The sequence below is a fragment of the Somniosus microcephalus genome, chromosome 13 (genome assembly GCF_052327205.1).
Source record: "Somniosus microcephalus isolate GS21.2 chromosome 13, FLI_Smic_1.0, whole genome shotgun sequence".
NCBI lineage: Eukaryota > Metazoa > Chordata > Chondrichthyes > Squaliformes > Somniosidae > Somniosus > Somniosus microcephalus.
Window position 1 is genome coordinate 14,683,504 of NC_140999.1, and position 27,410 is coordinate 14,710,913.

Consider the following 27,410-nt stretch of genomic DNA (forward strand, 5'->3'; position numbering starts at 1 on the left):
AGAGGGGGGGCTGATGGTGGGACTGTCGCTGGGAGAGGGGGGGCTGATGGTGAGACTATCTCTGGGAGAGGGGGGGCTGATGGTGGGACTGTCTCTGGGAGAGGGGGCTGATGGTGGGACTGTCTCTGGGAGAGGGGCCCTGATGGTGAGACTGTCTCTGGGAGAGTGGGCCCTGTTGGTGGGACTGTCTCTGGGAGAGGGGGCACTGATGGTGGGACTGTCTCTGGGAGAGGGGGCACTGATGGTGGGACTGTCTCTGGGAGAGGGGCCCTGATGGTGGGACTGTCTCTGGGAGAGGGGGCCCTGATGGTGGGACTGTCTCTGGGAGAGGGGGCACTGATGGTGGGACTGTCTCTGAGAGAGGGGCCCTGATGGTGAGACTGTCTCTGGGAGAGGGGGTGCTGATGGTGAGACTGTCTCTGGGAGAGGGGCCCTGATGGTGGGACTGTCTCTGGGAGAGGGGCCCTGATGGTGGGACTGTCTCTGGGAGAGGGGGCTGATGGTGAGACTGTCTCTGGGAGAGGGGCCCTGATGGTGGGACTGTCTCTGGGAGAGGGGCCCTGATGGTGGGACTGTCTCTGGGAGAGGGGCCGTGATGGTGAGACTGTCTCTGGGAGAGGGGGGGCTGATGCTGAGACTGTCTCTGGGAGAGGGGGGGCTGATGGTGGGACACCCTCTGGGAGAGGGGGCTGATGGTGAGACTGTCTCTGAGAGAGGGGGCCCTGATGGTGGGACACCCTCTGGGAGAGGGGGCTGATGGTGAGACTGTCTCTGGGAGAGGGGGCACTGATGGTGGGACTGTCTCTGGGAGAGGGGGGGCTGATGGTGGGACTGTCTCTGGGAGAGGGGGCACTGATGGTGGGACTGTCTCTGGGAGAGGGGCCCTGATGGTGAGACACCCTCTGGGAGAGGGGGCTGATGGTGAGACTGTCTCTGGGAGAGGGGGGGCTGATGGTGATACTGTCTCTGGGAGAGGGGGCCCTGATGGTGGGACTGTCTCTGGGAGAGGGGCCCTGATGGTGGGACTGTCTCTGGGAGAGGGGCCCTGATGGTGGGACTGTCTCTGGGAGAGGGGCCCTGATGGTGAGACTGTCTCTGGGAGAGGGGGCCCTGATGGTGGGACTGTCTCTGGGAGAGGGGGTGCTGATGGTGGGACTGTCTCTGGGAGAGGGGGCACTGATGGTGAGACTGTCTCTGGGAGAGGGGGCCCTGATGGTGAGACTGTCTCTGGGAGAGGGGGCACTGATGGTGGGACTGTCTCTGGGAGAGGGGCCCTGATGGTGGGACTGTCTCTGGGAGAGGGGCCCTGATGGTGAGACTGTCTCTGGGAGAGGGGGCTGATGGTGAGACTGTCTCTGGGAGAGGGGCCCTGATGGTGAGACTGTCTCTGGGAGAGGGGGCACTGATGGTGAGACTGTCTCTGGGAGAGGGGGCACTGATGGTGAGACTGTCTCTGGGAGAGGGGGCACTGATGGTGGGACTGTCTCTGGGAGAGGGGGCCCTGATGGTGAGACTGTCTCTGGGAGAGGGGGCCCTGATGGTGGGACTGTCTCTGGGAGAGGGGGCACTGATGGTGAGACTGTCTCTGGGAGAGGGGGCACTGATGGTGGGACTGTCTCTGGGAGAGGGGGCCCTGATGGTGAGACTGTCTCTGGGAGAGGGGGCCCTGATGGTGAGACTGTCTCTGGGAGAGGGGGCACTGATGGTGAGACTGTCTCTGGGAGAGGGGGCACTGATGGTGAGACTGTCTCTGGGAGAGGGGGCACTGATGGTGAGACTGTCTCTGGGAGAGGGGGCCCTGATGGTGAGACTGTCTCTGGGAGAGGGGGCACTGATGGTGGGACTGTCTCTGGGAGAGGGGGCACTGATGGTGAGACTGTCTCTGGGAGAGGGGGCCCTGATGGTGGGACTGTCTCTGGGAGAGGGGGCACTGATGGTGAGACTGTCTCTGGGAGAGGGGGCACTGATGGTGAGACTGTCTCTGGGAGAGGGGGCCCTGATGGTGGGACTGTCTCTGGGAGAGGGGGCACTGATGGTGGGACTGTCTCTGGGAGAGGGGGCCCTGATGGTGGGACTGTCTCTGGGAGAGGGGGCACTGATGGTGAGACTGTCTCTGGGAGAGGGGGCCCTGATGGTGGGACTGTCTCTGGGAGAGGGGGCCCTGATGGTGAGACTGTCTCTGGGAGAGGGGGCACTGATGGTGAGACTGTCTCTGGGAGAGGGGGCCCTGATGGTGGGACTGTCTCTGGGAGAGGGGGCACTGATGGTGGGACTGTCTCTGGGAGAGGGGGCACTGATGGTGGGACTGTCTCTGGGAGAGGGGGCACTGATGGTGGGACTGTCTCTGGGAGAGGGGGCACTGATGGTGGGACTGTCTCTGGGAGAGGGGGCACTGATGGTGAGACTGTCTCTGGGAGAGGGGGCACTGATGGTGGGACTGTCTCTGGGAGAGGGGGCACTGATGGTGGGACTGTCTCTGGGAGAGGGGCCCTGATGGTGGGACTGTCTCTGGGAGAGGGGGCACTGATGGTGAGACTGTCTCTGGGAGAGGGGGCTGATGGTGAGACTGTCTCTGGGAGAGGGGGCACTGATGGTGAGACTGTCTCTGGGAGAGGGGGCACTGATGGTGGGACTGTCTCTGGGAGAGGGGGCACTGATGGTGAGACTGTCTCTGGGAGAGGGGCCCTGATGGTGGGACTGTCTCTGGGAGAGGGGGCCCTGATGGTGGGACTGTCTCTGGGAGAGGGGGCACTGATGGTGAGACTGTCTCTGGGAGAGGGGGCTGATGGTGAGACTGTCTCTGGGAGAGGGGGCACTGATGGTGGGACTGTCTCTGGGAGAGGGGCCCTGATGGTGGGACTGTCTCTGGGAGAGGGGCTGATGGTGGGACTGTCTCTGGGAGAGGGGGCACTGATGGTGAGACTGTCTCTGGGAGAGGGGGCACTGATGGTGGGACTGTCTCTGGGAGAGGGGGCACTGATGGTGGGACTGTCTCTGGGAGAGGGGGCACTGATGGTGAGACTGTCTCTGGGAGAGGGAGGCTGATGGTGAAACCTCTTCTGTGCATTGACAAAAGATTCACAGTACATTAGAAATAAATATTCTGCAAAGTAAATAAAAGACTAAAACAGCATTGAGATCGTGTTATACATTGCATAATTCACAATTCTTAATACATCATTGCCCGAGGTAATCCGTTAATAATCCATTACCTGTGCCAATTCATTAATAAACAATTAACTGTAATTATACATTAATACACAATTAGATACGATATCCATTAATAAACCACTACCTGCAGTAATCCATGAAACACCACTTCCTGTGATAATCCAATTTAAATTATAATAATTTATTTGTTTTTAATGTTGTGTTGTGACTGAATGAATGTTTCTTTATATATACAGAAATAACTAAAATTGTTACTTTGATTTTGTGTTGTGTTATTAATTATTGCTAATAAACTTGTACCATTTAATTTTAATAGGCATTGCTCTGCAGTTTAGTAAATCTATTGTAATGTTGTTAAACCTCCCTCCATTGCTTTAATAAATCTTGATTGATTGTCAACAAGTCTCATAAAAAATCCTGATTGATGTGGTGGGTAAAACCTTTTTATAAATTGAGAAACCAAATTTAAAGGCAAGGCCTAAAATGCAGGTCATCACCGAGGCTGATAAGGGTAACAGAGACTGGAAAAGCACGAGTTAGAGCGATAGGCCTTGATTTTCACACAATGAGGATTTAGGAGGGAAGAATAATGGCCTAGAAATTCATTAAGGCGCTGCCAGCTTTGCGGCCAGTTACCGCCTAAAGGGGGCTTCTGCGCCAAAAAGGAGTTTGCGCTGATATTCAGCGCAGCGGTATTGGCGGCGGTAGCCGTTAGCGCTGCGCCGGCACCGATGACGTCATCGGTGTGCGCAGTGCCCCGGTTCCGCCCCGAAACCGGCCAGATCCCCATATTTAGTTGCGGCCGCCTCCTCCGCAGCGGCCGCAAACAGCGACCAGAAAACGGGGCCGTACTGTAGCCTTAGTGGGGCGCTTTAAGGTGGAGGTGCGGCCGGCCGCTTTTTCGGCGGCCGCCTGCCCGCACCTCCTTCCCCGGCCTCCTCCACCGCCCCCCCCCCCCCCCGCGGCATTGCCGGCTGCTTTCCGCGAACCCGGCACTTCTCCGTGGTGCCGGGCTCATTTGCCGGCACTATCCAGCGGCGATCTCCCCGTTGCAGGCAGCTCCCCCTTAAGAGAAGGAGGAGGCCTGCAGTACCGCAGCCTGCCGCTCCGCAGCGGCTGGCGCAGCGGCGCCAAGAGCGCTGAAATTCAGTTTCAGCGCCCCAAGCGGAGGCGGGCACACCCTGGAATAGCGCCCGGTTCTGAATTGGGGCGCAAAAACTGAATATCTGACGATCGCAAATGGCTCCCCGCCCAGCGCTAACTTTTGGGCGCTAGCCAGCTGGCGGGGCCATAGTGAACTTCTAGGCCAATGTGTCTTATGATGTCGTTCGAGCTTTGAAGCAAGGAGAGTTCAGAAGGGTTACTGACCAGAGTAGTAGTAATAAAATAGAGACAAGCCAGGGAGACAACGGTTAGAGGCTCGCGATGAGAGAGGGATTGTCTATCAGATCACAAGTGTTACAGCTCAGGCTTTTCAAACACTGTTTTCTTGTTCAAGTGACAACAATTTCCATAAGAGGATTGCATCACTTATGATCTGAGACCTGTGCCTTTTACATTTTGTTCTAGAGATGGCATAGGTTGGGTCTCATGAATGATCCTGACTGGGGAACTTTCTTTTTATTTATTTGTTCATGGGATGTGGGCGTCGCTGGCAAGGCCAGCATTTATTGCCCTTGAGAAGGACCGCTGTTCTTTTTGTAGGGGTTTGTTATAACTGAGTGGCTCACTAGGTCATCTCAAGAGGGCAGTTAAGAGTCAACCACATTGCTGTGGGTCTGGAGTCACATATAGGCCAGATCGGGTAAGGACGGCAGATTTCCTTCCCCAAAGGACATTAGTGAACCAGGTGGGTTTTTACAACAATTACTGATACTAGCTTTTTTTAAATTCCAGATTTATTTAATTAACTGAATTTAAATTCCCCAGCTGTCATGGTGGGATTTAAACTCATCTACTCCAGATTACTAGTCCAGTAACATAACCAGTATGCTACCATTCGCTATGACTATGAAGTGGGATGAGGTCCTAAAAGCGGAATATAGGGAGTTATAAGGAGAAAAACAAAAGTGGCAGTCAGAGAAATCAACGGTTTAAATCAAACATGGCCACAGTAAATAATAATTCTAATAGGTGTAAGAGCGTTAAAAAAAACAAGCCTGAAGGCTTTGTGTCTTAATGTGAGGAGCATTCGTAATAAGGTGGATGAATTAGCTGCACAAATAGAGGTAAACGAATATGATATGATTGGGATTACGGAAACATGGCTCCAGGGTGGCCAAGGCTGGGAATTCAACATCCAGGGGTATTCACTATTCAGGAAAGATAGGCAAAAAGGAAAGGGAGGTGGAGTAGCATTGCTGGTTAAAGAAGGGATTAACACAATTGTAAGGAAGGATATTAGCTCTGATGATGTGGAATCTGTATGGGTAGAACTGAGAAATACCAAGGGGCAGAAAATGTTAGTGGGAGTGGTATATAGACCTCCAAACAGTAATGCAGATGTTGGGGATGGCATTAAAAGGGAAATTAGAGAAGCGTGCAATAAGGGCACAGCAGTCATCATGGGTGACTTTAATCTACATATAGATTGGGCTAACCAAATTAGTAATAATACTGTGGAGGAGGAATTCCTGGAGTGTTTAAGGGATGGTTTCCTGGACCAATACGTCGAGGAACCAACCAGAGATCAGGCCATCTTAGACTGGGTATTATGTAATGAGAAAGGATTAATTAGCAATCTTGTTGTACGAGGCCCCTTGGGTCGGAGCGATCATAATATGATCGAAATCTTCATTAAGATGGAGAATGAAGTAGTCGACTCAGAGACTAGGGTCCTGAATTTAAATAAAGGAAACTACGATGGTCTGAGGCATTAGTTGAGTAGGATTGATTGGGGAATGTCACTCAAAGGGTTGACGGTGGATAGGCAATGGCAAACATTCAAAGACCGCATGGATGAACTACAGAATTTGTTCATCCCAGTTTGGCATAAAAGTAAAACAAAAAAGGTGACTCAACCGTGGCTAACAAGGGAAATTATGGATAGCATAAGATCCAAGGAGAGGACATATAAATTGGCCAGAAAAAGCAGTAAACCTGAGGATTGGGAGCAGTTTAGGATTCAACAAAGGAGGACAAAGGGATTAATTAAGAAAGGGAAAATAGAATATGAGAGTAAGCTTGCAGGGAACATAAAAACTGACTGTAAAAGCGTTTATAGATATTGTGAAGAGAAAAAGATTGGTGAAGTCAAGCGTAGGCCCCTTGCAGTCAGAATCAGGGGAATTTATAATGGGGAACAAAGAAATGGCAGACCAATTAAATACATATTTTGGTTCTGTCTTCACAAAGGAGGACACAAATAACTTCCCAGAGATGTCGGGGAACATAGGGTCTGATGAAAGGGAGGAACTGAAAGAAATCAGTATTTGTAGGGAAATGGTGTTAGGGAAATTGATGGGATTGAAGGCCGATAAATCCCTAGGGCCTGATAATCTACATCCTAGGGTACTTAAGGAAGTGGCCCTGGAAATAGTTGATGCTTTGCTGATCATCTTCCAGCATTCAATGGAATCTGGAACAGTACCCATGGATTGGAGGGTAGCTAATGTTACCCCACTATTCAAAAAAGGTGGTAGAGAGAAAACGGGGAATTACAGACTGGTAAGCCTGACATCAGTAGTGGGGAAAATGCTAGAGTCCATTATAAAAGATGTAATAGCAGAGCACTTGGAAAACAGTGACAGGATCGGACAATGTCAACATGGATTTACAAAAGGTAAATCATGCTTGACTAATCTACTGGAATTTTTTGAGGATGTAACTGGTAAAATAGATAAGGGAGAACCAGTGGATGTGGTGTATTTGGACTTTCAGAAGGCTTTTGATAAGAGATTAGCGTGTAAAGTTAAGGCACATGGGATTGGGGGCAAGGTATTGACTTGGATAGAGAACTGGTTGGCAGACAGAAAGCAAAGAGTTGGGATAAATGGGTCGTTTTTCGAGTGGAAGGCAGTGACTAGTGGGGTACCGCAGGGATAGTTCCTTGGGCCCCAGCTATTCACAATATATATTAATGATCTAGACAAGGGAACTAGATGTAATATCTCCAAATTTGCAGACGACATAAAGCTGGGTGGGCGTGTGTGCTGTGAGGAAGATGCCGAGAAACTCCAGGATGATTTGGACAGGTTGGGTGATTGGGCAAAAGCATGGCAGATGCAATATAACGTGGATAAATGTGAGGTTATCCACTTTGGTGGCAAAAACAGGAAGGCAGATTATTATCTGAATGGCAATAGATTGGGAGAAGGGGAAGTGCAACGAGACCTGGGCGTCCTTGTGCACCAGTCGCTGAAGGTAAGCATGCAGGTGCAGCAGGCGGTTAAGAAGGCAAATGGCATGTTGGCCTTCGTAGTGAGAGGGTTTGAGTACAGGAACAAGGATGTCTTGCTGCAGTTGTACAGGGCCTTGGTGAGACCACATCTTGAGTACTGTGTGCAGTTTTGGTCGCCTTATCTGAGGAAGGATGTTCTTGCCATGGAAGGAGTTCAGCGAAGATTCACCAGGCTGATACCTGGGATGGCAGGAATGACGTATGAGGAGAGATTGGGTCGATTGGGCTTGTACTCACTGGAGTTTAGAAGAATGAGAGGGGATCTCATTGAAACTTATAAAATTCTGACAGGTCTGGACAGACTAGATGCAGGAAGGATGTTCCCGATGGTCGGGGAGTCCAGAACCAGGGGTCACAGTCTAAGGATAAGGGGTAGGCCATTTAGGACAGAAATGAGGAGGAATTTCTTCACCCAGAGAGTGGTGCAGCTGTGGAATTCTCTACCACAGAAGGCAGTAGAGGCCAATACATTAAATATATTCAAGAAGGAGTTAGATATATTTCTTAAGGCTAAGGGGATCAAGGGGTATGGGGAGAAAGCAGGGACCGGGTACTGAGTTTGGATGATCAGCCATGATCGCATTGAATGGCAGAGCAGGCTCAAGGGGCCAAGGGGCCAAATGGCCTACTCCTGCTCCTATCTTCTATGTTTCTATGTTTCTATGACTAGAGTTTACGCAGGATTCCCACATTATCTTACAATAGAAATGACTGCTGCTGTACTTGCATTAACGCTTAACACCCTCATACTAAATTCCTCTCTGTGCTATTTTAATACAGACATTAACCAATTTGATGGGCTAATGCCTGTGTTAAATTAGTGCAGAGATGAATGCAGTATGAGGGGGTTCAGGATCGACCAACGTGAGTTATAATTTCCACCCCTTTCAGTCTAAATGAATATTTAAATATAGTACATAGTGACAGTTTTTTTTTTAACCTGCTACTAACAACTAATGAGATTGATTTACACTTAATTACACTTATTTAGTGTCAGCTGTGGCTCAGTGGATAGCCCACTCACCTCTGAGTCAGAAGGTTGTGGGTTCAAATCCCACTTCAGGGACTTGAGTACATAAATCTGGGCTGACACTCTAGTGCAGTGCTGAGGGAGTGCTACGCTGTTGGAGGTGCCGTCTTTCAAATGAGATGTTAAACCGAGGCTCAGTCTGCTTTCTCAAGTGGATGTAAAAGATCCCATGGCACTATTTCGAAGAAGAGCAGGGGAGTTATCCCTGGTGTCTTGGCCAATATTTATCCCTCAATCAACATAACAAAAAACAGATTATCTGGTCATTATCACATTGCTGTTTGTGGGAGCTTGCTGTGTGCAAATTGGCTGCCGCGTTTCCCACATTACAACAGTGACTACACTCCAAAAGTACTTCATTGGCTGTAAAGCGGTTTGTGATGTCCAGTGGTCGTGAAAGGCGCTATATAAATGCAAGCCTTTCTTTTTTTTAATCATTTATGGCTGCAGAGATATTAGACATATAAAGGCAAATTCAGCGAGGCTGTGCTGCTGGTGCAGATGGGAGTCTGAGTTGGAGATAGAGCTACAGTTCAATAGTACGGACTCTCTGACACATGTTCCTGTCTAACAGGGTTCTGCTTCACAAGTGCAGCCTCGTTGAAATCGCCCCGTACTATACAGGGTAGTGACTTCCAATACATGCATCTTAGGATGCATACCTGTTGTTCCTCTTGGAGGCGACAATCCTTTCAAACAACACAGTTTCTTGCAGTCACCCTAAATAAAAGGCCTTTAACATTGAAATGTGTGAATAGAATGTTTACAGAGTTATTGGCACCAAAAACCTGCAATGTTTGCAGAACATCTGTGCCACAAATCTGGTGGGCAGGGGCAGATTCTACGGCACTGATTGAGCAGTGCTGGGCTTTCCTTAGGAGCAGGCAATTCCTCTATCTGGCCCCTTTTAATCTGATGTCACAATAGTAGGTGGGACTGGCAAGATGGCGTAAGAACATAAGAAATAAGGAGCAGGTGTCGGCCACTCGGCCCCTCGAGCCTGCTCCGCCATTCAATAAGATCATGGCTGATCTTCTACCTCATCTCCTCTTTCCTGCACTACCCCCATATCCCTTGATTCCCTTAATATTCAAAAATCTATTGATCTCTGTCTTGAATATACTCAATGACTGAACCTCCACAGCCCTCTGGGGTAGAGAATTCCAAAGATTCACCACCCTCTGAGTGAAGAAATTTCTCCTCATCTCAGTCCTAAATGACCGACCCCTTATCCTGAGACTGTGAACCCTGGTTCTAGACTCCTCAGCCACAATGACGTAACCCAATTAGAATTCCCATCAATCTGGCGGCTCCAATATTCTGTACTCCTGCAAGAAGCAGCACGGTGGAGGTGGAACTCACAAGAGCACTAAAGTCACAAAGCGATCAGCTGCTGTGAGAACAGTCCCCATAGTGGAATAGGTCCAATATCTGCTTCTCTCTACTTTCTCCTATCAGTAGGTCTGGTACATCCATAGCAGCTCATCAATGACGCAATTTCTAGGCGCCCCACTCCAGTGACACCCCAACCTCACCAATACCGACAAGAGTGCCCGCCCACTATATGTAAATAGCCTGACCCTCATACTGGGGGTTTTCATGGCCTTGAGTGTAGGCAAAATCCAGAAACCCAGAAAGAACTTTAGAACATAGAAAGACCCTCTAGTGTTAAACCCTTTGAAAATGGTGCTGTCCAATAATCCTGATCAATTCTGACAGGTGACAATACTGTGAATTCTCTTCATATTTCGTTAGGTTTAGGCCATAATATCATGACCCAGTGGAATGCTAACTGGCTGGAATCCTAATGGAAATGTCTGTAAACAACACAGTGGTTGCATTCACGACTGATTGTGTAAACTGGTGACACTCTTTGGCAGCACCTTCCAAAACCCGCGACCTCCACCACCTAGAAGGACAAGGGCAGCAGGTGCATGGGAATGCCACCACCTCCAATTTCCCCTCCAAGTCACACACCATCTCGACTTGGACATAGATCGCCGTTCCTTCATGGACGCCGAGTCCCCCCTGGATTTCCTTACCTTACAGCACTGCGGGAGCACTTTCACCACACGGACTGCAACGGCACAAGAAGAAAACAGCTCACTGCCACCTTCTCAAGGGCAACTGGGAATGGCCAATAAACGCTGGACTTGCCAGTGCCGCCCATATCCCCAGAATGAATTTTTTAAAAACTCACACGAATCCAACTGTGAATTTATATAAAATACAATGGTATGATAGACTGAACGGTATGAACATTTTAAACACGTATGAAGGTCTACCCTTGACACTGGTGCCACTCTAGGCTGTTTCGGTAAGTAGGACCTACGGCTTTCATACATCCCGACTGAATATTATTGACGTGAAACATCAATAAAAATACATTTATGTCCATGGCAAACTTCTCACACACAGAATTCCACGGCACACAAATCTGATCGCAGTTACAGGGCACGAGATTCCACACTGCTGAGAGTAATTCATTATTGATGTAAGAAAACTACTAGGCACTTGGTCTAAGCGTTAAACAAAGCTTTAATCAACTGTTTTACAACAGGGAGGTCTAGTTGTGTGCTTCACTAGTTCCTGTTAAGAATGCTCTGCGCAAGCTGGGCCCGTGCCCGAGTATTTATACTCTCCCTGGACAGCGCCACCCGCAGGCCGCTCAGTTGATTCATGTCAATTATCTTCAAAGAAAATGAATTAATTATGTTAATTAGGATGAGGCTGCTGAGCCCCTTTGACGTGTAGCCCGTAGGCCGAAGATCAGTTAACTGATTAACCCATGACTGGCCGCAGCCGTTAAAAACAAAAACCACGCTTAGAAAAATTAAACAGCACAAATTCACATTTTGTGATCATAGAACGATACAGCACAGAAGGAGGCCACTCGGCCCATCGTGCCTGCACTGGCTCTTTCAAATGTATACATTTTCCTTGCTGCCATTTAGAGAGTGGGCACTGACAACACAATATGGGGCATGGAAATTACCTGACTGCATCGACCTAAGTCAAAGGGCTGGATTTTCATTGAGGAGGAGGGTAGGAGGCGGGACTACAACTTTTGGGGTTGTAGTCCCGCCTCCATCGAGTTCTAGCCAACCCACGCAATTTAGACTTGATTGACCTTGTTGAACCCGCCCAGCGGGCTCAGCAGGCCAATTAAGGGCCACCCGGCAACAGGTGACGTCACAGATTGAAATTTCATCTGTCAAGACCTTTTGACAGATGAAATATCAGCATTTGACAGCTGTTTGAAGCTGTCAAACACTGACAATCTGTACTCCAGTTTAATTCCTTCCTCTCAGGATGATTTAGAGATCTTCCCGGAACAGAAAGCAGAGGCTGCAGATTTTGACAGCTCGCGGCCATTCTGCTTTCTGTGCCGGTGAGATGAGGGACTCCCGAGACCTGAAGGAAGGAAGGCTGTAAAGGTAAGTAAAGGTTAGTAGAACTTCTTTAAACACTTTACACACACCAAACACACTTACCTCTGCACTCATGCACCCATCACTCACCTGAACACCGGACATCTCGACCCCTCCAAGCCCTTCATCCCGACGGCCCGCCTCGCTAACATGGCGTGGTTTGGAGCTGTCAGGAATCCCACATTTCAACAATGAAAATAGGGATTAGGCTAAAAACTGCCTGTTAACTACCTGTTAACAGGCAGTTAATTGGCACTAATCCCTTCCTGCCTCGGGTAGGCGGGTCCCCAGTGCAGGGCGGGTACCCGCCTCCTTTGAAACTGGCATGGAGGCGGGTTGGGTGCGGGATGGGGTCGGGACCCCCGATTTCGGGATTTTAAACCCCCACATGCCTCCAATCCTGCCTCCACGGCCCAATGAAAATCCAGCCCAATGTGCGCGTTGGTGGAGGAAGCACGGTAAAAGGGAAAACAAAAAAGAAACAAAATTGTATTGCTTTCATTGACACCCAGTGAGATGGACAATTTATATTATATTTATATGGCTGTTTATATTAAACAGCCGTTACTGGTGGCTGCCCTGCCTTTGGTTGCAGCAGTGCAGCATGAATCACAAGAAAATAGTGCTTCCGTTAGCACAGAGCCTCGCCTCGAGAAACGTTGTACCACCCGTGCCACAGATGGGAAGTAGAAACGGTCCTCTCCATTGTCTCAAGCTGGGGCATGTTGGCCATTTACTCCCTCCACCACCGGCGCACCATGGCTGCAGTGTTTACCATCTACAAGGTGCAGTGCAGCAACTCGCCAAGACTTCTTCGGCAGCACCTCCCAAACCCGCGACTTCTACCACCTAAAAGGACAAGGGCAGCAGGCGCATGGGAACACCACCACCTCCAAGTTCACCTCCAAGTTCCCCTCCAAGTCACACACCATCCAGACTTGGAAATATATCGTCGCTGGGTCAAAATCCTGGAATGCCCTCCCTAACAGCACTGTGGGAGCACCTTAACCACACGGACTGCAGCGGTTCAAGAATGTAGCTCACCACCACCTTCTCGAGGGCAATTAGGGATGGGCAATAAATGCTGGCCTTGCCAGCGACACCCACAACCCAGGAACGAATCAAAAAATATTTACCGGCAGCTTTTGCTGTAGTGGTCTTCCCCCAGAGCACTAAGAGCAGCCACATAGCACAGCACTTCCATTTGAAGGTGTGTGCAGAATGTAAACTGACCGCAAGGCACTATGAAAGGCTGGTGGGACACAGCAACCCATTACCCAGGGCCACTGGGATTCCCGCAGTCACGTAAACCTGCTGTACATGTTGACGTCAGCTGTGGAAATTACCTGCCATTGCAGATCAGCCAATAATAAAAGAAAATTAAGTCAGTAAGATGGAAACAAAAATCTGCACCTTTTTCCCTTCAAGAATTGCAGCAGGGAACTTCGGAGATTCACTTCGCCCTCTTGACCCCTGGGATCTATGTTCAGACCCAGCACCAAATTAAAAAATAGGTCCCTGCTGCTTGCAAAGATCCTATGTGAAGTGAACTTTGAGAACCTCAAGGCAGTTCTTAAGGGGACACAGTATGAAAGTGCCAATATAACACCAACAGTCCACAAGGATGGCTGGTCAGGGAAACATATATAAAAAATGGACCCGCTGGCTAATATTAGGACCATAGTCCCGTAAGAATAGATGTTGGCAATTGTGATTTATGAAATTGCTCAAAATATGGATTCTACTGTTGGGAAATATATTTCAGTGATTTCTTCAGTTATGAGGCCTCATTTACAGCAAATTCGGTGAGCCTGTGCTCCTGGATTGGAACCTTGCTCGAAAGGTGGGTGGGTTGGAGGATGAGGCGTTTCAGCTCTATCTTTGGCTCGTGTTCCCATTCGGGGAAGCTCTGCTCTGGGAGCACAGGCTTGCTGGGACTTCTCTGTAGCTCATTTAAATGCAAAATCGCCAGACGATTTGCGCCGTTCCGCCGTTAGCCTCGCGAAAATGGCAGCTCGGCGTCAATCTCCTCACGAGTTTCAAGAAATTGCTGCACTTGCACATTAATTGCCAATTAAGCTCACCGCAGAAAGTTAGGGCTGGTACTTAGCAACGTAAGGACCGTTTAATGATGAGATTTATGTTCCTGCAATGCTACTCAACCTCTTTGGCCCAGAAAGGGAACAATTGAAACTGTGGAGTTTCATTCCTGCAGATAGTAAAATATCTCTTAATGTCTCTTAACCTCTCCTGCCTTCTATCCTATCACAGACCTTCCCTTTTGTTCTTTCATCCCCTCCCCCCTTTCCCAGCTCCTACACTTGCTTAAAAATCTGTTCCATTTCCTGCTTTTTTCCAGTTCTGACCAAAGGTCATCGACCTGAAATGTTAACTCTGTTTCTCTCTCCATAGATGCTGCCTGACCTGCTGAGTATCTCCACCATTTTCTGTTTTTATTTCAGATTTCCAGTATCTGCGGTATTTTCTTTTTGTAAATTATTCTTAGCGAGTTTCAAAATATGAATTTAAATGTTTTTTTAAAAAATGTCTTTTTCCTTTTGTCTTTTTTTTCTCTCTCTTAATCCAATCTTTCTTTCCCTCCCTTTATTTCTTTCCGTACCTGATCGGACTCTAATTGACCCTCCGTCTCCGTCGTTCCTCTGTTTCTTTCTCAATCCTTAACTCCCACTGGTTAAGGAGACAGACTGTTGGTCCCGTCGTTCACCATGGTCCCAGACGCCTCGTTGCCCCGTTTTCATTTCACAATTCCAACAACCTCATGCGCAAAACAATTTTGAGCGGAAGGGTGAGGGAAAAAGACTCATTAACGAGATATGCTGCGAGATGCCCCGCGCCAGCAAATTCTGGTCCGTTATATACTTCTGAATTGACCATAAAGAGCATTTGAAAGACCATGAACTGGAAACACTATTGTACACCAACAAAGAACTGCCAGTTTTAAACATTAGTCCTGAGATTGCAAGATGTTGTTTCCGGCACAGAGCCCCACTTGAAGAAAGCGTAGATCAGAGAATTTAGCAGGGAGGTCAGGGTGCACGATATGAAAAACACCCTGATTTTTCATACATTCAATCAGTGGCCAGAAAATCAGGAGTGCAGCGATTTTGGCATGCTAACCTTCACGTCCGATTCCACACTGGGAGCAGGGCTATTGTGTCCTAGTATGTTGACTGTAATTACAAGTGCACCGTGCACAAGAATTCTTTTAAACTAGCCCATTACAGGAAAGATGTGATTGCACTAGAGAGGGTACAGAGGAGATTGATGAGCATGTGAGCAGATTAGAAAACATTTCTCTTTTTAAAAGGTTGCAGTAATAAAAGTTGTATTGAAAAAAAATTATGCAGCTGTTTAAAGCTGTAATTCAGTTACAGGACACCCGGTTATATTTTGTGTGTGTGCCACACAATTCAGTGTTTATGCCTTTTGTGTCAGCTGTGGCTCAGTGGGTAGCACTCCTGCCTTTGATGTCAGAAGGTTGTGGGTTCAAGCCCCACTCCAGAGACTTGAGCACAAAAATCTAGGCTGACACTCCAGTGCAATACTGAGGGAGCGCTGCACTGTCGGGAGTGCTGCACTGTCAGAGGTGCCGTCTTTCGGATGAGAAGTTAAACCGAGGCCTTGTATGCTCTCAGGTGGGTGTAAAAGATCCCATAACACTGTTTTGAATTTGAACAGGGGAGTTATCCAAGGTGTCCTGGGCAATATTTATCCCTCAATCAACATCACTAAAACAGCTTGCTGTGTGCAAATTGGCTGCCGTATTTCCTACATTGCAACAGTGCCTACACTTCAAACTTACTTCAGTGGCTGTAAAGCGCTTTGGGATGTCCAGTGGTTGTGAAAGGCGCTATATAAATGCAAGTCTCTTTCTTCTTCTCATGTTGCCAGGACTGGAGAATTTTAGCTATGAGGAAAGACTGGATAGGCTGGGGTTGTTTTCCTTGAAACAGAGAAGGCTGAGGGGACACTTAATTGAGGTGTATAAAATTATGCGGGGCCCAGATAGAGTGGCGAGGAAGGACCTATTTCCCTTAGCAGAGAGGTCAATAACCAGGGGGCATAGATTTAAAGTAATTGATTCTATGGTCAATGTTACCATTGACATGATTTGTTTCAAACTATTTGCTTGAAATCTGGATTTTACTTGCTCTCTCTTGTTTCCGCACACACCAGACATTATACAGCAGGCATCAGATACTAGACGTCACTTTTTGTTATGGATCCAAAATAATATTAAAAAAAGGAAAGAAATCCAGCCATTGACCTGGAGTCTGAAATTTACAATCAGTTACAATTGTTCTATGAATGAGGCCAGCAAATCACCGCCAACTACAACTGCCTAGTTTTGTCTATTTTCAGCAGTACAACAACAACAACCTGCATTGATATAGCAGCTTTAACATAGGAATATGTCCCAAGGCGTTTCACAGGCGCGTAATCAGACAAAAAGTTAACACCGAGCTAAAGATGGAGATACTAGGACAGGTAACCAAAAGCTTGGTCAAAAAGGTAAGTTTTAAGGAGAGTCTTAAAGAAGGAGAGAGCGGTGGAGAGATGGAAGGCAGGGAAATGTCAGAGCTTAGGGTCTAGACAGCTTAAGACACGGCCGCCAATGGTGGTTCGAAGGGAGTGGGGGTGCAGAGGAGCCCAGGATTGTAGCCTTAACAGGACCGGTCAGATAGCAACTAAACATCACAATCAGACTCCAAACCCTAAGCTACCCAAAGCCACAAGAGGTTGTTGGAATTATTTGATTTCTTTCAGGGGTTTTCTTGTCTGCTCTCTGGAATTCCCTCCCTAAACCCCACCGGCCTCTCCAATTCTCGCTCCATTTGTAACGAACGTACACAAAACCCAACTTTTTGACCAAGCTTTTCACAACATTTGGCATCGGATGCAACACCCGCAAGACCACTTTTATTGTTCACCACAGGACTAACTTCACTTGTAGGCACACTGAAGAAATTAGTCACCAAGAAATCCAATGGGGAATTCAGAAGAAACTTCTTTACCCAGAGAGTGGTGAGAATGTGGAACTCACTACCGCAGGGAGTGATTGAGGCGAACAGTATAGATGCATTTAAGGGGAGGCTAGACAAGCATCTGAGGGAGAAGGGAATAGAGGGTTACGCTGATAGTGTTAGATGAGGAAAGACGGGAGGAGGCTCGAGTGGAGCATAAACGCCGGCATGGACTGGTTGGGCCGAATGGCCTGTTTCTGTGCCGTATATCCTATCCTATGTAATCCTTTCGATCTCCCTTCATAATCTCTCTCTCACTCCATGGCTCGCCATCTGGTCCTCTATGTATTTCTGGTGGGAAACATCTTGGGACATTTTTTATGCGCAAATTATTGCTGTTGTTTGACTTGTTGACGTACAGATCTTAATTTGCTCTGATTAGCAAACCACATTTCAGAAAGGGCTTGACAGGGTAGATACAGAGAGGATGTTTTCCCTTCGTGGGGGAATCTAGAACTAGGGGGCATAATTTCAGGAATAAGGGGGCACCCATTTAAAACGGAAATGAGGAGGAATTTCTTCTCTAAGGGTCGTGAATCTGTGGAATTCTCTTCCCCAGAGAGCTGTGGAGGCTGGGTCATTGAATATATTTAAGGTGGAGATAGACAGATTTTTGAATGGTAAGGGAGTCAAGGGTTATGGGGAGCCGGCAGGGAAGTGGAGTTGAGGCCAAGATCAGATCAACCATTGATCTTATTGAATGGCGGAGCAGGCTCGAGGGGCCAAATGACCGACTCCTGCTCCTATTTCTTATGTTCCTATGTTCTTAAAGTTGGCAACTGCAGTTTGCATATTTTGGAAATCCCCAACACCCCATTCTTCTTGCATTAGCATTTCATGCCGCAGTCTGTATTTGATGACTGAAGTCTCCTTATCTGTCATCATGCAAGCTTTAAGTAATTACTGCTTGATTTTGTGACCGGGAAGGACAAAGGATTAACCAAGCTGACATAATTAGGGGTAATTTTAACCTAACCTGGCCGTCGGGAAACTGGCGGTGGCGGGGGGAGGGGGGGCAACAGTGGCTTTACACCCGCCTGATTTTACTCTCCTATTGAAGTCAAAGGAGAGTGATATTGGGTGGGATGTAAATCCAGCATTTCACCCGCTCCTGTGGGTTTCCCGCCCGACGCGATAGGGTAAAATGACCCCCGAAGGACACACAAGACAAGTGCTGGAACGTTTAATGGGATGACGCCTATCTGCTGGTGTTGCAGTTTGAGTGTTTTTTTTTCACTTGTCAAGTGATGCCAGCATGATGCAGCACTTCTGGTGTTTTATCGATGGACTGCATCAGACTTCTGAAATTGCATTTAAAATCTTTCCTGTGCGTGTGCTTCTGGGAGGCGCTGAGCCCCAGCCTCAGAAGATCTGTTGGCTGCTGCTGCTTTTGATGTAGTGTTTGGAGCGGAGCAGGATACGGGGCTGAGTGCAGCTGCATCTTGTTCCGACATGGCAAGCCTAAAGCGACCTGAATCTCTGATTTAATCACGTAGAACAGGGGGGAAACCATCTGCAGAGCAGCAAATGGAAGCCAAATGCGGAAAGGCCGGGAGACTACGCATTGAGCTGTGCTTTGAAGTGACTTCCCCCCCCACCCCCCCTTTTAAGTTAAAATATAAAGGTGCAGGATGCAGCCGGTGCACACACTTGTGGAAGTTGATGTCACGAGCCCATCCTTTCCAGAGTGGCTGTTTCTGGGTGTGGATATCAGACATACAGTGGCGGTGCTGTGGAATTAGGCCCCTCAATGTGTCCGTCCTTGGTGTCTCCAATACAGGCAGCACAGTGCTTTTGAAGTGATCGATGGGATTCATGGGCACAGGAGCTAGGTGCAGTAGCGGCTTTTTTAACCATGCTCTAGAGCAGCATCATCTTCTGGGCACTTTGCAACTTAGAGCGGCTCGCTGGAGAAGGGCTGCAGCGTCGAAATGCCTTGGACACGTTAATATTGTTTTTGACCTTTCCGCTAGCAACGCGGGATTGATTCACTGCTTTAAATAGCGCACGGCTTAATCTTTGGAGTTAAGAGTGCCGGGAATTTGAAGAGAAAAGGTCATGTAATGCTGATACCTACATGTGTTATGCAGCAGCACTATTACAGCAGGAACTAGGCACTTCCACTTCCTTTCATACGACGCTTAAGAGAAAGGGGCCTGTTTCATTATTTCAGCTTAGCAGAGAACCGCAGAGCCCACAGCTCCGTGCAATGCCTCTGTGGCAAAGAATGGATTCAGTATTGTTTTGTTGCAGTAATAATGGTGTATGGCATATTTAGAAGGGAATGAAATAAAAAAGCAAAGGATTCCAGGATCAATAAGAGGACATTTTACATTTGCAAGGGCAGATCTCTGTATTACAACATTGATTCTGTACTGGGCCACTGGGCCATGACATTAAGTGAACCTAAAACCGACGTTCACTAGCAGGAGCTTTCATCAGTGAGTACAGTGGAGCTGAGGAGATCACCAGAACGAGCCGTATCTCACAGCCGACTATATCATTTACACGTGCTCCAATTAATGCCCCTGTTCAGTGCTGGGTGCGATAAAGCAACACGTCACGGGGTTTGGAGAACACAACGAAAGGAGCCTTTTGACGTTGTGGAAATTTGGCAGGGACCGTAAGGAAGAAGAAAATAAAAGTCACTCTCGGGAGCAGTCTCAATACCACAGGCCCTCTTAAAGCTTCTTCTGACTGTCCAGTTTTCCTCTGTGTGTGTGTGTGTGTGTGTCACACCTGTTGTAGCAGGATGATAGGTGCACTGATTACCCTTAATTACCTACTGCAGGAAATGCTAAAGCAGCTTCAGAGCAAGCTGGAGCAAGAGGCTTGTAACTTGGCTTCCACTGGGAGGAACGAGATTCTGGACCAGCTGAAAGGTAGGACATATACTAATGTCTTAATACGCAACGTAAAGATCGGGAGTCCCTGTGAGAAAGTATTTACCGGTTTATCTATTTTAAAAAACAAAAATCTCTCCATCCATCACAGCATATTTCTTCTCTCAGAGGGTCGTAAATCTGTGGAATTCTCTGCCCCAGGGAGCCGTGGAGGCTGAGTCATTAAATACATTTAAGGTGGAGATAGACAGATTTTTGCAAGATAAGGGAGTGAAGGGTTATGGGGAGCGGGCAGGGAAGTGGCTTTGAGCCCAAGATCAGCCATGATCTTATTGAATGGCGGAGCAGGCTCGAGGGGCCAAGTGGCCTATTCCTGCTCCTATTTCTTATGTTCAGATCCTCCAAATAGAACGGGTGGGACAATCCAAGGAAATTAGCTTCAGATTTGCTGAAAACCTGCCCCCCAAAGGGTCATTTGGTGTCAGCCGTGGCTCAGTGGGTGGCACTCTCTCACCTCTGAGTCAGAAGGTCGTGGGTTCAAGTCCCCACTCCAGGGACTTGAGCACAAAAATCTAGGCCGACACTCCCAGTGCAGTGCTGAGGGAGTGCTGCACTGTCGGAGGTGCCGTCGTTCACATGAGACATTTAACCGAGGCCCCGTCTGCTCTCTCAGGTGGAGATGCAAGACCCCACGGCACTATTTTGAAGAAGAGCAGGGGGCGATCTCCCCGGTGTCCTGGCCAATGTTTATAGCGCAGCCAACACCTAAAAAAACAGGTTACCTGGTCATTTTCACATCGCTGTTTGTGGGAGCTTGCTGTGCGCAAATCGGCGGCCGCGTTTACTACGTTACAACAGTGACTGCACTTCAAAAAGAACTTCATTGGCTGCAAAGCGCTTTGGGACGTCCTGAGGTCATGAAAGGTGCTGTAGAAATCCGAGTTCTTTCTTTCTTATTTGAGGCGTAGAAGTGTAGAAATTGGCTGAATGTGTCAAAAAATGTGACCGAGCTAATGTCTGGTGCAACTTTTTTCAGCTTTAAGTACAGGCCCGTGACCACTGGCTGAGTCACAATCTCTTGCCCTTGATATGGAGGCAGAATTGCGCCTGGGCGGGACACCCATCAATGGTGCATTGGAGTTTAAAATGCCTGCTCCTCGGCTTAATTTACATCACAGTAATTCCACAAAGTGGGCTGGGGTTACAGCCCTGCTGGAACGGGCAATGACCCTGCCAACAGTATTATAATCATTGTCATAAATATAACTGGCCTGTGAACCTTGGCCTGATTTTGAAGGTAATCCTTTTATCTCATCGCGTCTGTTGTGTGCCGTTACCCAAACCCTGTTTTCTCAGTTCTCGATTTTACCACCTCACAACAGATCTATCTTTTCTCATATTGATTCCCCCTCTTCTGTTTTATTATTGCTGTCCTACCCCTCCCTCCCCCCCCCCCCACCCCTGGGGATGTTATTGTGATCAATGCAGCGCTTGCTCTCGCTATACAAGCTTCGAGCAATTGTTTTCCATTTGAAAAGTGTGACTGCAATTGATTCCTGTGTGAGAGAGGATTCTGACTAAATTTTTACTGCAAGCAACTCTATAAATACATCAATGAATTAGTTTAGGCTGATAGTCCAATCATTTCAGTTGGGAAAAAAAGTTCGCTCACCGAATGCCGGGGGGTTGTAGTTTGGAGCTGATTTTTTTTTCAGTACATTGTGGAGTTTTACTTGGAGCTGGTGTAAATGAAGGCTTGCATTTACACAGCGCCTTTCACAGCCTCAGGATGTCCCAGAGCGCTTCACAGCCAATGAAGTACGTTGGAAGTCGGCCTAGAGAGTGAATGTTGACACGTCCGACTGTCGGAGGATGGGTTGGGTGGGGTCGGACGGACGGATGTGACAATCACAGTCCAGCCCGCTCCAGTCCTTACACGACACCAGCCCCAAAGAGCCTTTCCAGCAGAGGTCATTGAATAGCGATCAGGAGTGGAAACTCCTCCTTAAGGCAGGGGTGCGAAGGCCAATTCTAACACCCTCGCAGCAGCCCTGCCTGAGATCAGCTGGCTGGGCTGGGACTTGTGCTTCCCTGGTCTCGATAGCTAAGTTCCATACTGTTACGCCGGGAGATCAGGCCCACACGGAAATTCTACCCTTGTGTTACAGCTGTTCATACCAACACCAGTTGCAAGAGGTACACATATGGTCATGTAGGCTTATCGGCAGAAAAGATTAGATTATGTGGGTACGTAATGCACAGCAGTGTCGCGTCAATACTGATATGTTGATGTATTTTTCTAGTTGACCTGTAGTTAAGCTAATCCCATGAACTCTACTAGTGAGTTTTCACTGCACTTATTTGACACAGTGTAAATGTTCTTCTGCAACATCTGTGGTGGATGTAAACACTATTAATGTGCCTTCAATACAGTGCAACCTCAATGGTCAGAGCTTTAGGTGTGGGGCCAATGGGAGTCGGGAGGGTGTATATATGTATATATAGGTAGGTCGATACTGGCACCCCTCTGATCCCTGACCCGAAGCCCCAACTACCGCTAAATTTCAGTCCAGATGTCACCCTTTAATGTCGCCAGGCATTTACAAGCAGCTGTCAAGTTGCTAACTTCCCTCACAAGTAGCATTACGCCTTTACTTGACTTCAGGATGTGCCTATTTACAGTGCTTAGACTTTGTGACCATAAAGGGGAAAAGCCAGTTACATACAACTTAACCTTGGCAGCAGAATAATACACTGCATCTTCACAAGCTTGGTGTCATATTTGACCCCGAGATGAGCTTCCGACCACATATCTACGTCATCAGCAAGATCGCCCATTTCCACCTCCGTAACATCGCCCATCTCCGCCCTTGCCTCAGCCCATCAGCTGCTGAAACCCTCATCCATGCCTTTGTTACCTCTAGACTTGACTATTCCAACGCACTCCTGGCTGGCCTCCCACATTCCACCCTACGTAAACTTGAGGTCATCCAAAACTTGGCTGCCCATGTCCTAACTCGCACCAAGTCCCGTTCACCCATCACCCCTGTGCTCGCTGACCTACATTGGCTCCTGGTTAAGCAGCGTCTCAATTTCAAAATTCTCATCCTTGTTTTCAAATCCCTCCATGGCCTCACCCCTCCCTATCTCTGTAATCTCCTCCAGCCCCACAGCCGCCCGAGATATCTGCGCTCCTCTAATTCTGGCCTCTTGAGCATCCCTGATTATAATCGCTCAACCATTGGTGGCCGTGCCTTCTGTTGCCTAGGCCCTAAGCTCTGGAATTCCCTGCCTAAATTTCTCCGCCTCGCTACCTCTCTTTCCTCTTTTAAGACGCTCCTTAAAACCTACCTCTTTGACCAAGCTCTGCCCTAATATCTCCTCATGTGGCTCGGTGTCAAATTTTGTTTGATAATCGCTCCTGGGAAGCGATTTGGGACGTTTTACTATGTTAAAGGTGCTATGTAAATACAAGTTGTTATCGTTGTATATTACACGGTATAACACTCCTGTCCTTATTAAAAAAAAAAGCACGATCACCTGATTTACTAAGAGCTACTCCATGTGAGATTTGCTAGTTTATTTAACATGTAACAGAAGTTAATTTCAAACTTCCTTGGGCACTCGATCATCCACAGAATTCTATTATACACCAGGGAGTGCCCTTTATTCAGTGGACCATCAGGCTTTCAGTTGCATATATTTTATGCACGATTAGAGGTTTCCTCCTGATCATTTTAATGGTGACCTGAAGCAGTGAAGGTTACAGTGACTCCTTGGAAATGCCCGCTCCATTCTGTGGCACAAAACATTACACAGTTTTTCCTCTTCCCACAGTTTCAGCTGTGGCTCAGTGGGTAGCACTCTCTCTTGCTTTCTGAGCCAGGAGGTTGTGGGTTCAAGTCCCTCCTCCAGAGGCTTGAGCACAAAAATCTAGGCTGACGCAGTGCTCCAGGTGTGGTCTCACCAATACCCTGTATGGCCTATTCCTGCTTCTATCTCTTATGCTCTTATTGTTAGATCCGTGATTCTGAGAATATGATGTTTTCAATAACCACACGGATGCTGTAACTTAACAATCAACAGGTATTTACTGGAGTAGGGTAGTCTCAAGACTGGGGGTACAGAGGCATGCGCAAGGCTTATATACAGGTGTGGTCACTGCCGGTACTATAGTATACAGGAGCTGTAAAAGTAGTTCTCTCTTAAAGGTACATACACTACACTTATCAGTTTTGCCAATTCCCTTCATAGCTGCCAATTTATGTACAGCTGCCAATTTATGTATCCTCCTCTATTACTTTTTCTTAACAAAATATTTTTCAACCTCAATTTGGATCTTATAGAACTCCCTTTGTCACACACAGTTCCCCAGCTAAGAGAGTTGTCTGGGCCACCCTGCTCACTGCTTGTTTTTCCTTTGTTGTACTTGTAACTCCCCTGCACTTCTTCGAAATAGTGCCATGGGATCTTTTACGCCCACCTGTGAGAGAGCAGACGGGGGCCTAGGTTTAACGTCTCCTCCAAAAGACGGCCCCTCTGACAGTGCAGCACTTCCTCAGCACTGCACCGGGAAAGTCAGCCTAGATTTTTTCAACTCAAGTTGAAAATTCGAAGAGTATGAAAGGAACTCAGGTGGAACTTTTTAACCAAAGAGTAATCGAGTTGTGAAATAGGTTACAAGGGAAGGTTATTAAAGTGGAGAGTTGGAGAGAGGAAAGATTCAGCGATGCAGGGTTGATTATGGAGCTAAAGAACATAAGAAATAGGAGCAGGAATAGGCCACTTGGCCCCTCGAGCCTGCTCCGCCATTCAATAAGATCATGGCTGATCTTGGGCTCAAAGCCACTTCCCCGCCCGCTCCCCATAACCCTTCACTCCCTTATCATGTAAAAATCTGTCTATCTCCACCTTAAATGTATTTAATGACCCAGCCTGCACGGCTCTCTGGGGCAGAGAATTCCACAGATTTACAACCCTCTGAGAGAAGAAATTCTTCCTCATCTCAGTTCTAAAAGGGCGACCCTTTATTCTGAAACTGCCCCCGAGTTCTAGATTTCCCCACGAGGGGAAACATCCTCTCTGCATCGACCCTGTCGAGCCCCCTCAGTATCTTATATGTTTCAATAAGATCACCTCTCATTCTTCTAAATTCCAAAGAGTATAGGCCCAACCTACTCAACCTTTCTTCATAAGTCAACCCCCTCATTCTCAGGAATCAACCGTGTGAATCGTCTCTGAACTGCCTCCAATGCAAGTATATCCTTCCTTAAATAAGGAGACCAAAACTGTACGCAGTACTCCAGGTCTCACCAATACCCTGTACAGTTGTAGCAGGACTTCCCTGCTTTTATACTCCAACCTCCTTGCAATAAAGGCCAACATTCCATTTGCCTTTTTGATTACTTGCTGCATCTGCATGCTAACTTTTTGTGTTTCATGCACAAGGACCCCCAAGTCCCTCTGAACCACAGCATTTTGTAACCTCTCCCCATTTAACAAGCTGGCTTGTCGGGTTGAATGGCACGTCCGTCAATAAGCTGACGTTTCTCAAGACAACAGGATACACGGTCAAATATTCTTCTGTTTTCTTCCGTAGAGTTGAACACGGATGTGGCCAATCTATGTGACGTGAAGTGGCAATCAAACATGGTGTGCTCGGGACAGGCCAACTTTGCGCTGGACCAGAGAGCTGAGAGAATCCAAGTGCACCCTGGAACACTGCAGACACAAGATTATTTGCCGGTGGCGAGTGGAACTGTGGAGCGCCTGGAGGAACTTAATGAAGAAAAGTAATTCAGTTTGAATTTCCTCAGCTGATCTCACCCCGTATAACCAAAATTCTTGAAAAAGTCCCCCTGCTCAAAAATAATATTTAGTCTGCTATCTAATGTCAGTTGTGTAGTCAGCATTGAAGTGAAAGTGTGATTAACTTTCAGGACGGGGCTGATCGATATTTAATGCAGTGTTATGTTAGCACGATCGATTGTCTCTTATGCCTGAAAATGCTGCAAGGACATTTATTTAATTAGGGGAGGGGTGTGTCCATCAGCAGTCACTGCGATTATCGAGTTTCAAAGGTTGTGTAAGTATGAGCGAGTTAAGATGGTCTTTCTCCTGTTGAAAAGAATGTCCGAGAGATTAAAGTGAAATACAACGAGAAAAAACTGGGAACGCTGGAAATTTGGGATAAAAATCAGAAATTCCGGAAATAAGGAAAGATTAGAGAAACTCACATTGGGCAGGGAATTGGATGCATACTTGAAAAGGCAACATTTGCAGAGCTATGGGGAAAAAGAGCAGAGGAGTGGAACTAATTGAATAGCTATTTCAAAGAGCACGATGGGCCTTTTGTGCTGTGTGATTCTATGATCCTGTGAATACTAGAATCATAAAGTAGGAGATTAGCAAGAATGGTTTTATGCAAACGGTTTTTAAACTACGGAATGCAACACCACAAGTGCCAATTGAAGTCGAGTCAATCGCAACATTCAAGAGGGAATTAATTAAACACGAAGAAAATATTAAAGGGTCCAAGGAACGAATAGGGATGATCATAGAATCTAAGGGGGCGATTTTGCCAGCCCTGGGGAAGCGGGTTTGGAGGCAGGACTGCTGGGAAAATGGCAGAATTTGGGGGTGGGTGGAAAACCTGCCCCCAACCCGCCTCCATGCCATCTCCCCAGGAGGCGGTTGCCGTCCCGCGCCGGGTCCCGTCTCCTTGGAGGCGGGAAGGGATTAAAGCCTATTAACTGCCTGTTAACAGGTAGTTAACAGGCAGAAAATACGATTATCCCCTTTTAGCCCTCACAAGTGCGGGCTTCCCGAAGGCTCCAAAACCCGCCAGATCAGCGAGGCGAGTAGTGGGTCTGCGGGGGTCAGGAGGGGGTTGCAAAAGTGTGGTGTGAAGGTAAGCGAGGGGTGCAAGAGTGTAGAGGTGAGTATCTGAGGTAAGTGCAAAGTGTTTTTAAAAGTGTACTTACCTTTGTTTCTTCCTGCAAGCTTCAGTCGGTTTCTATACGGAGAGTCTCGCACCTCCGTGTTGCAGATGAGAGATGGCCGTTGCATTCTTAGATGCAACAAACATCTCATTTCTGTAAAAGAAAGAAGGTTCATCAAACTGCAGAGATTGTCACTGTTTGACTGCTTCATAGAGCTGTCAAATGATGACAATTCATCTGTCAAATATTTTTGACAGCTGACACGTCATACGTTGATGTGCTCTGCAACCTGCTTTCCCTTAATTGGCTTGCTAAGCCCGCTGGGCGGGCTTAACAAGGTTAATCAAGGGAAAATAGCGTATGTTGGCCACAAATCGATGGAGGCGGGACTGAAACCCGACAAGCAGCAGGTCCCGCCTCCAACGCGCCCCCATTCACAAAATCATCCCCTTAGAATCATAGAAATTTACAACACAGAAGGAGGCCATTCGGCCCATCGTGTCCGTGCCGGCCGACAAAGAGCTCTCCAGCCTAATCCCACTTTCCAACT

General features: G+C 47.7%; 1 protein-coding gene across 1 annotated transcript in view; it reads left to right on the forward strand.

Annotated features, from left to right (window-relative positions):
• Nucleotides 1-27,410, forward strand: part of apc2 (APC regulator of WNT signaling pathway 2) — a 135,124-nt gene that overhangs the window by 17,203 nt on the left and 90,511 nt on the right. The window contains exons 2-3 of the mRNA XM_086004537.1: nt 19,868-19,958; nt 25,519-25,711. Coding sequence (XP_085860663.1) covers nt 19,868-19,958; nt 25,519-25,711 — 284 coding nt within the window. The remainder of the gene's footprint in view (nt 1-19,867; nt 19,959-25,518; nt 25,712-27,410) is intronic.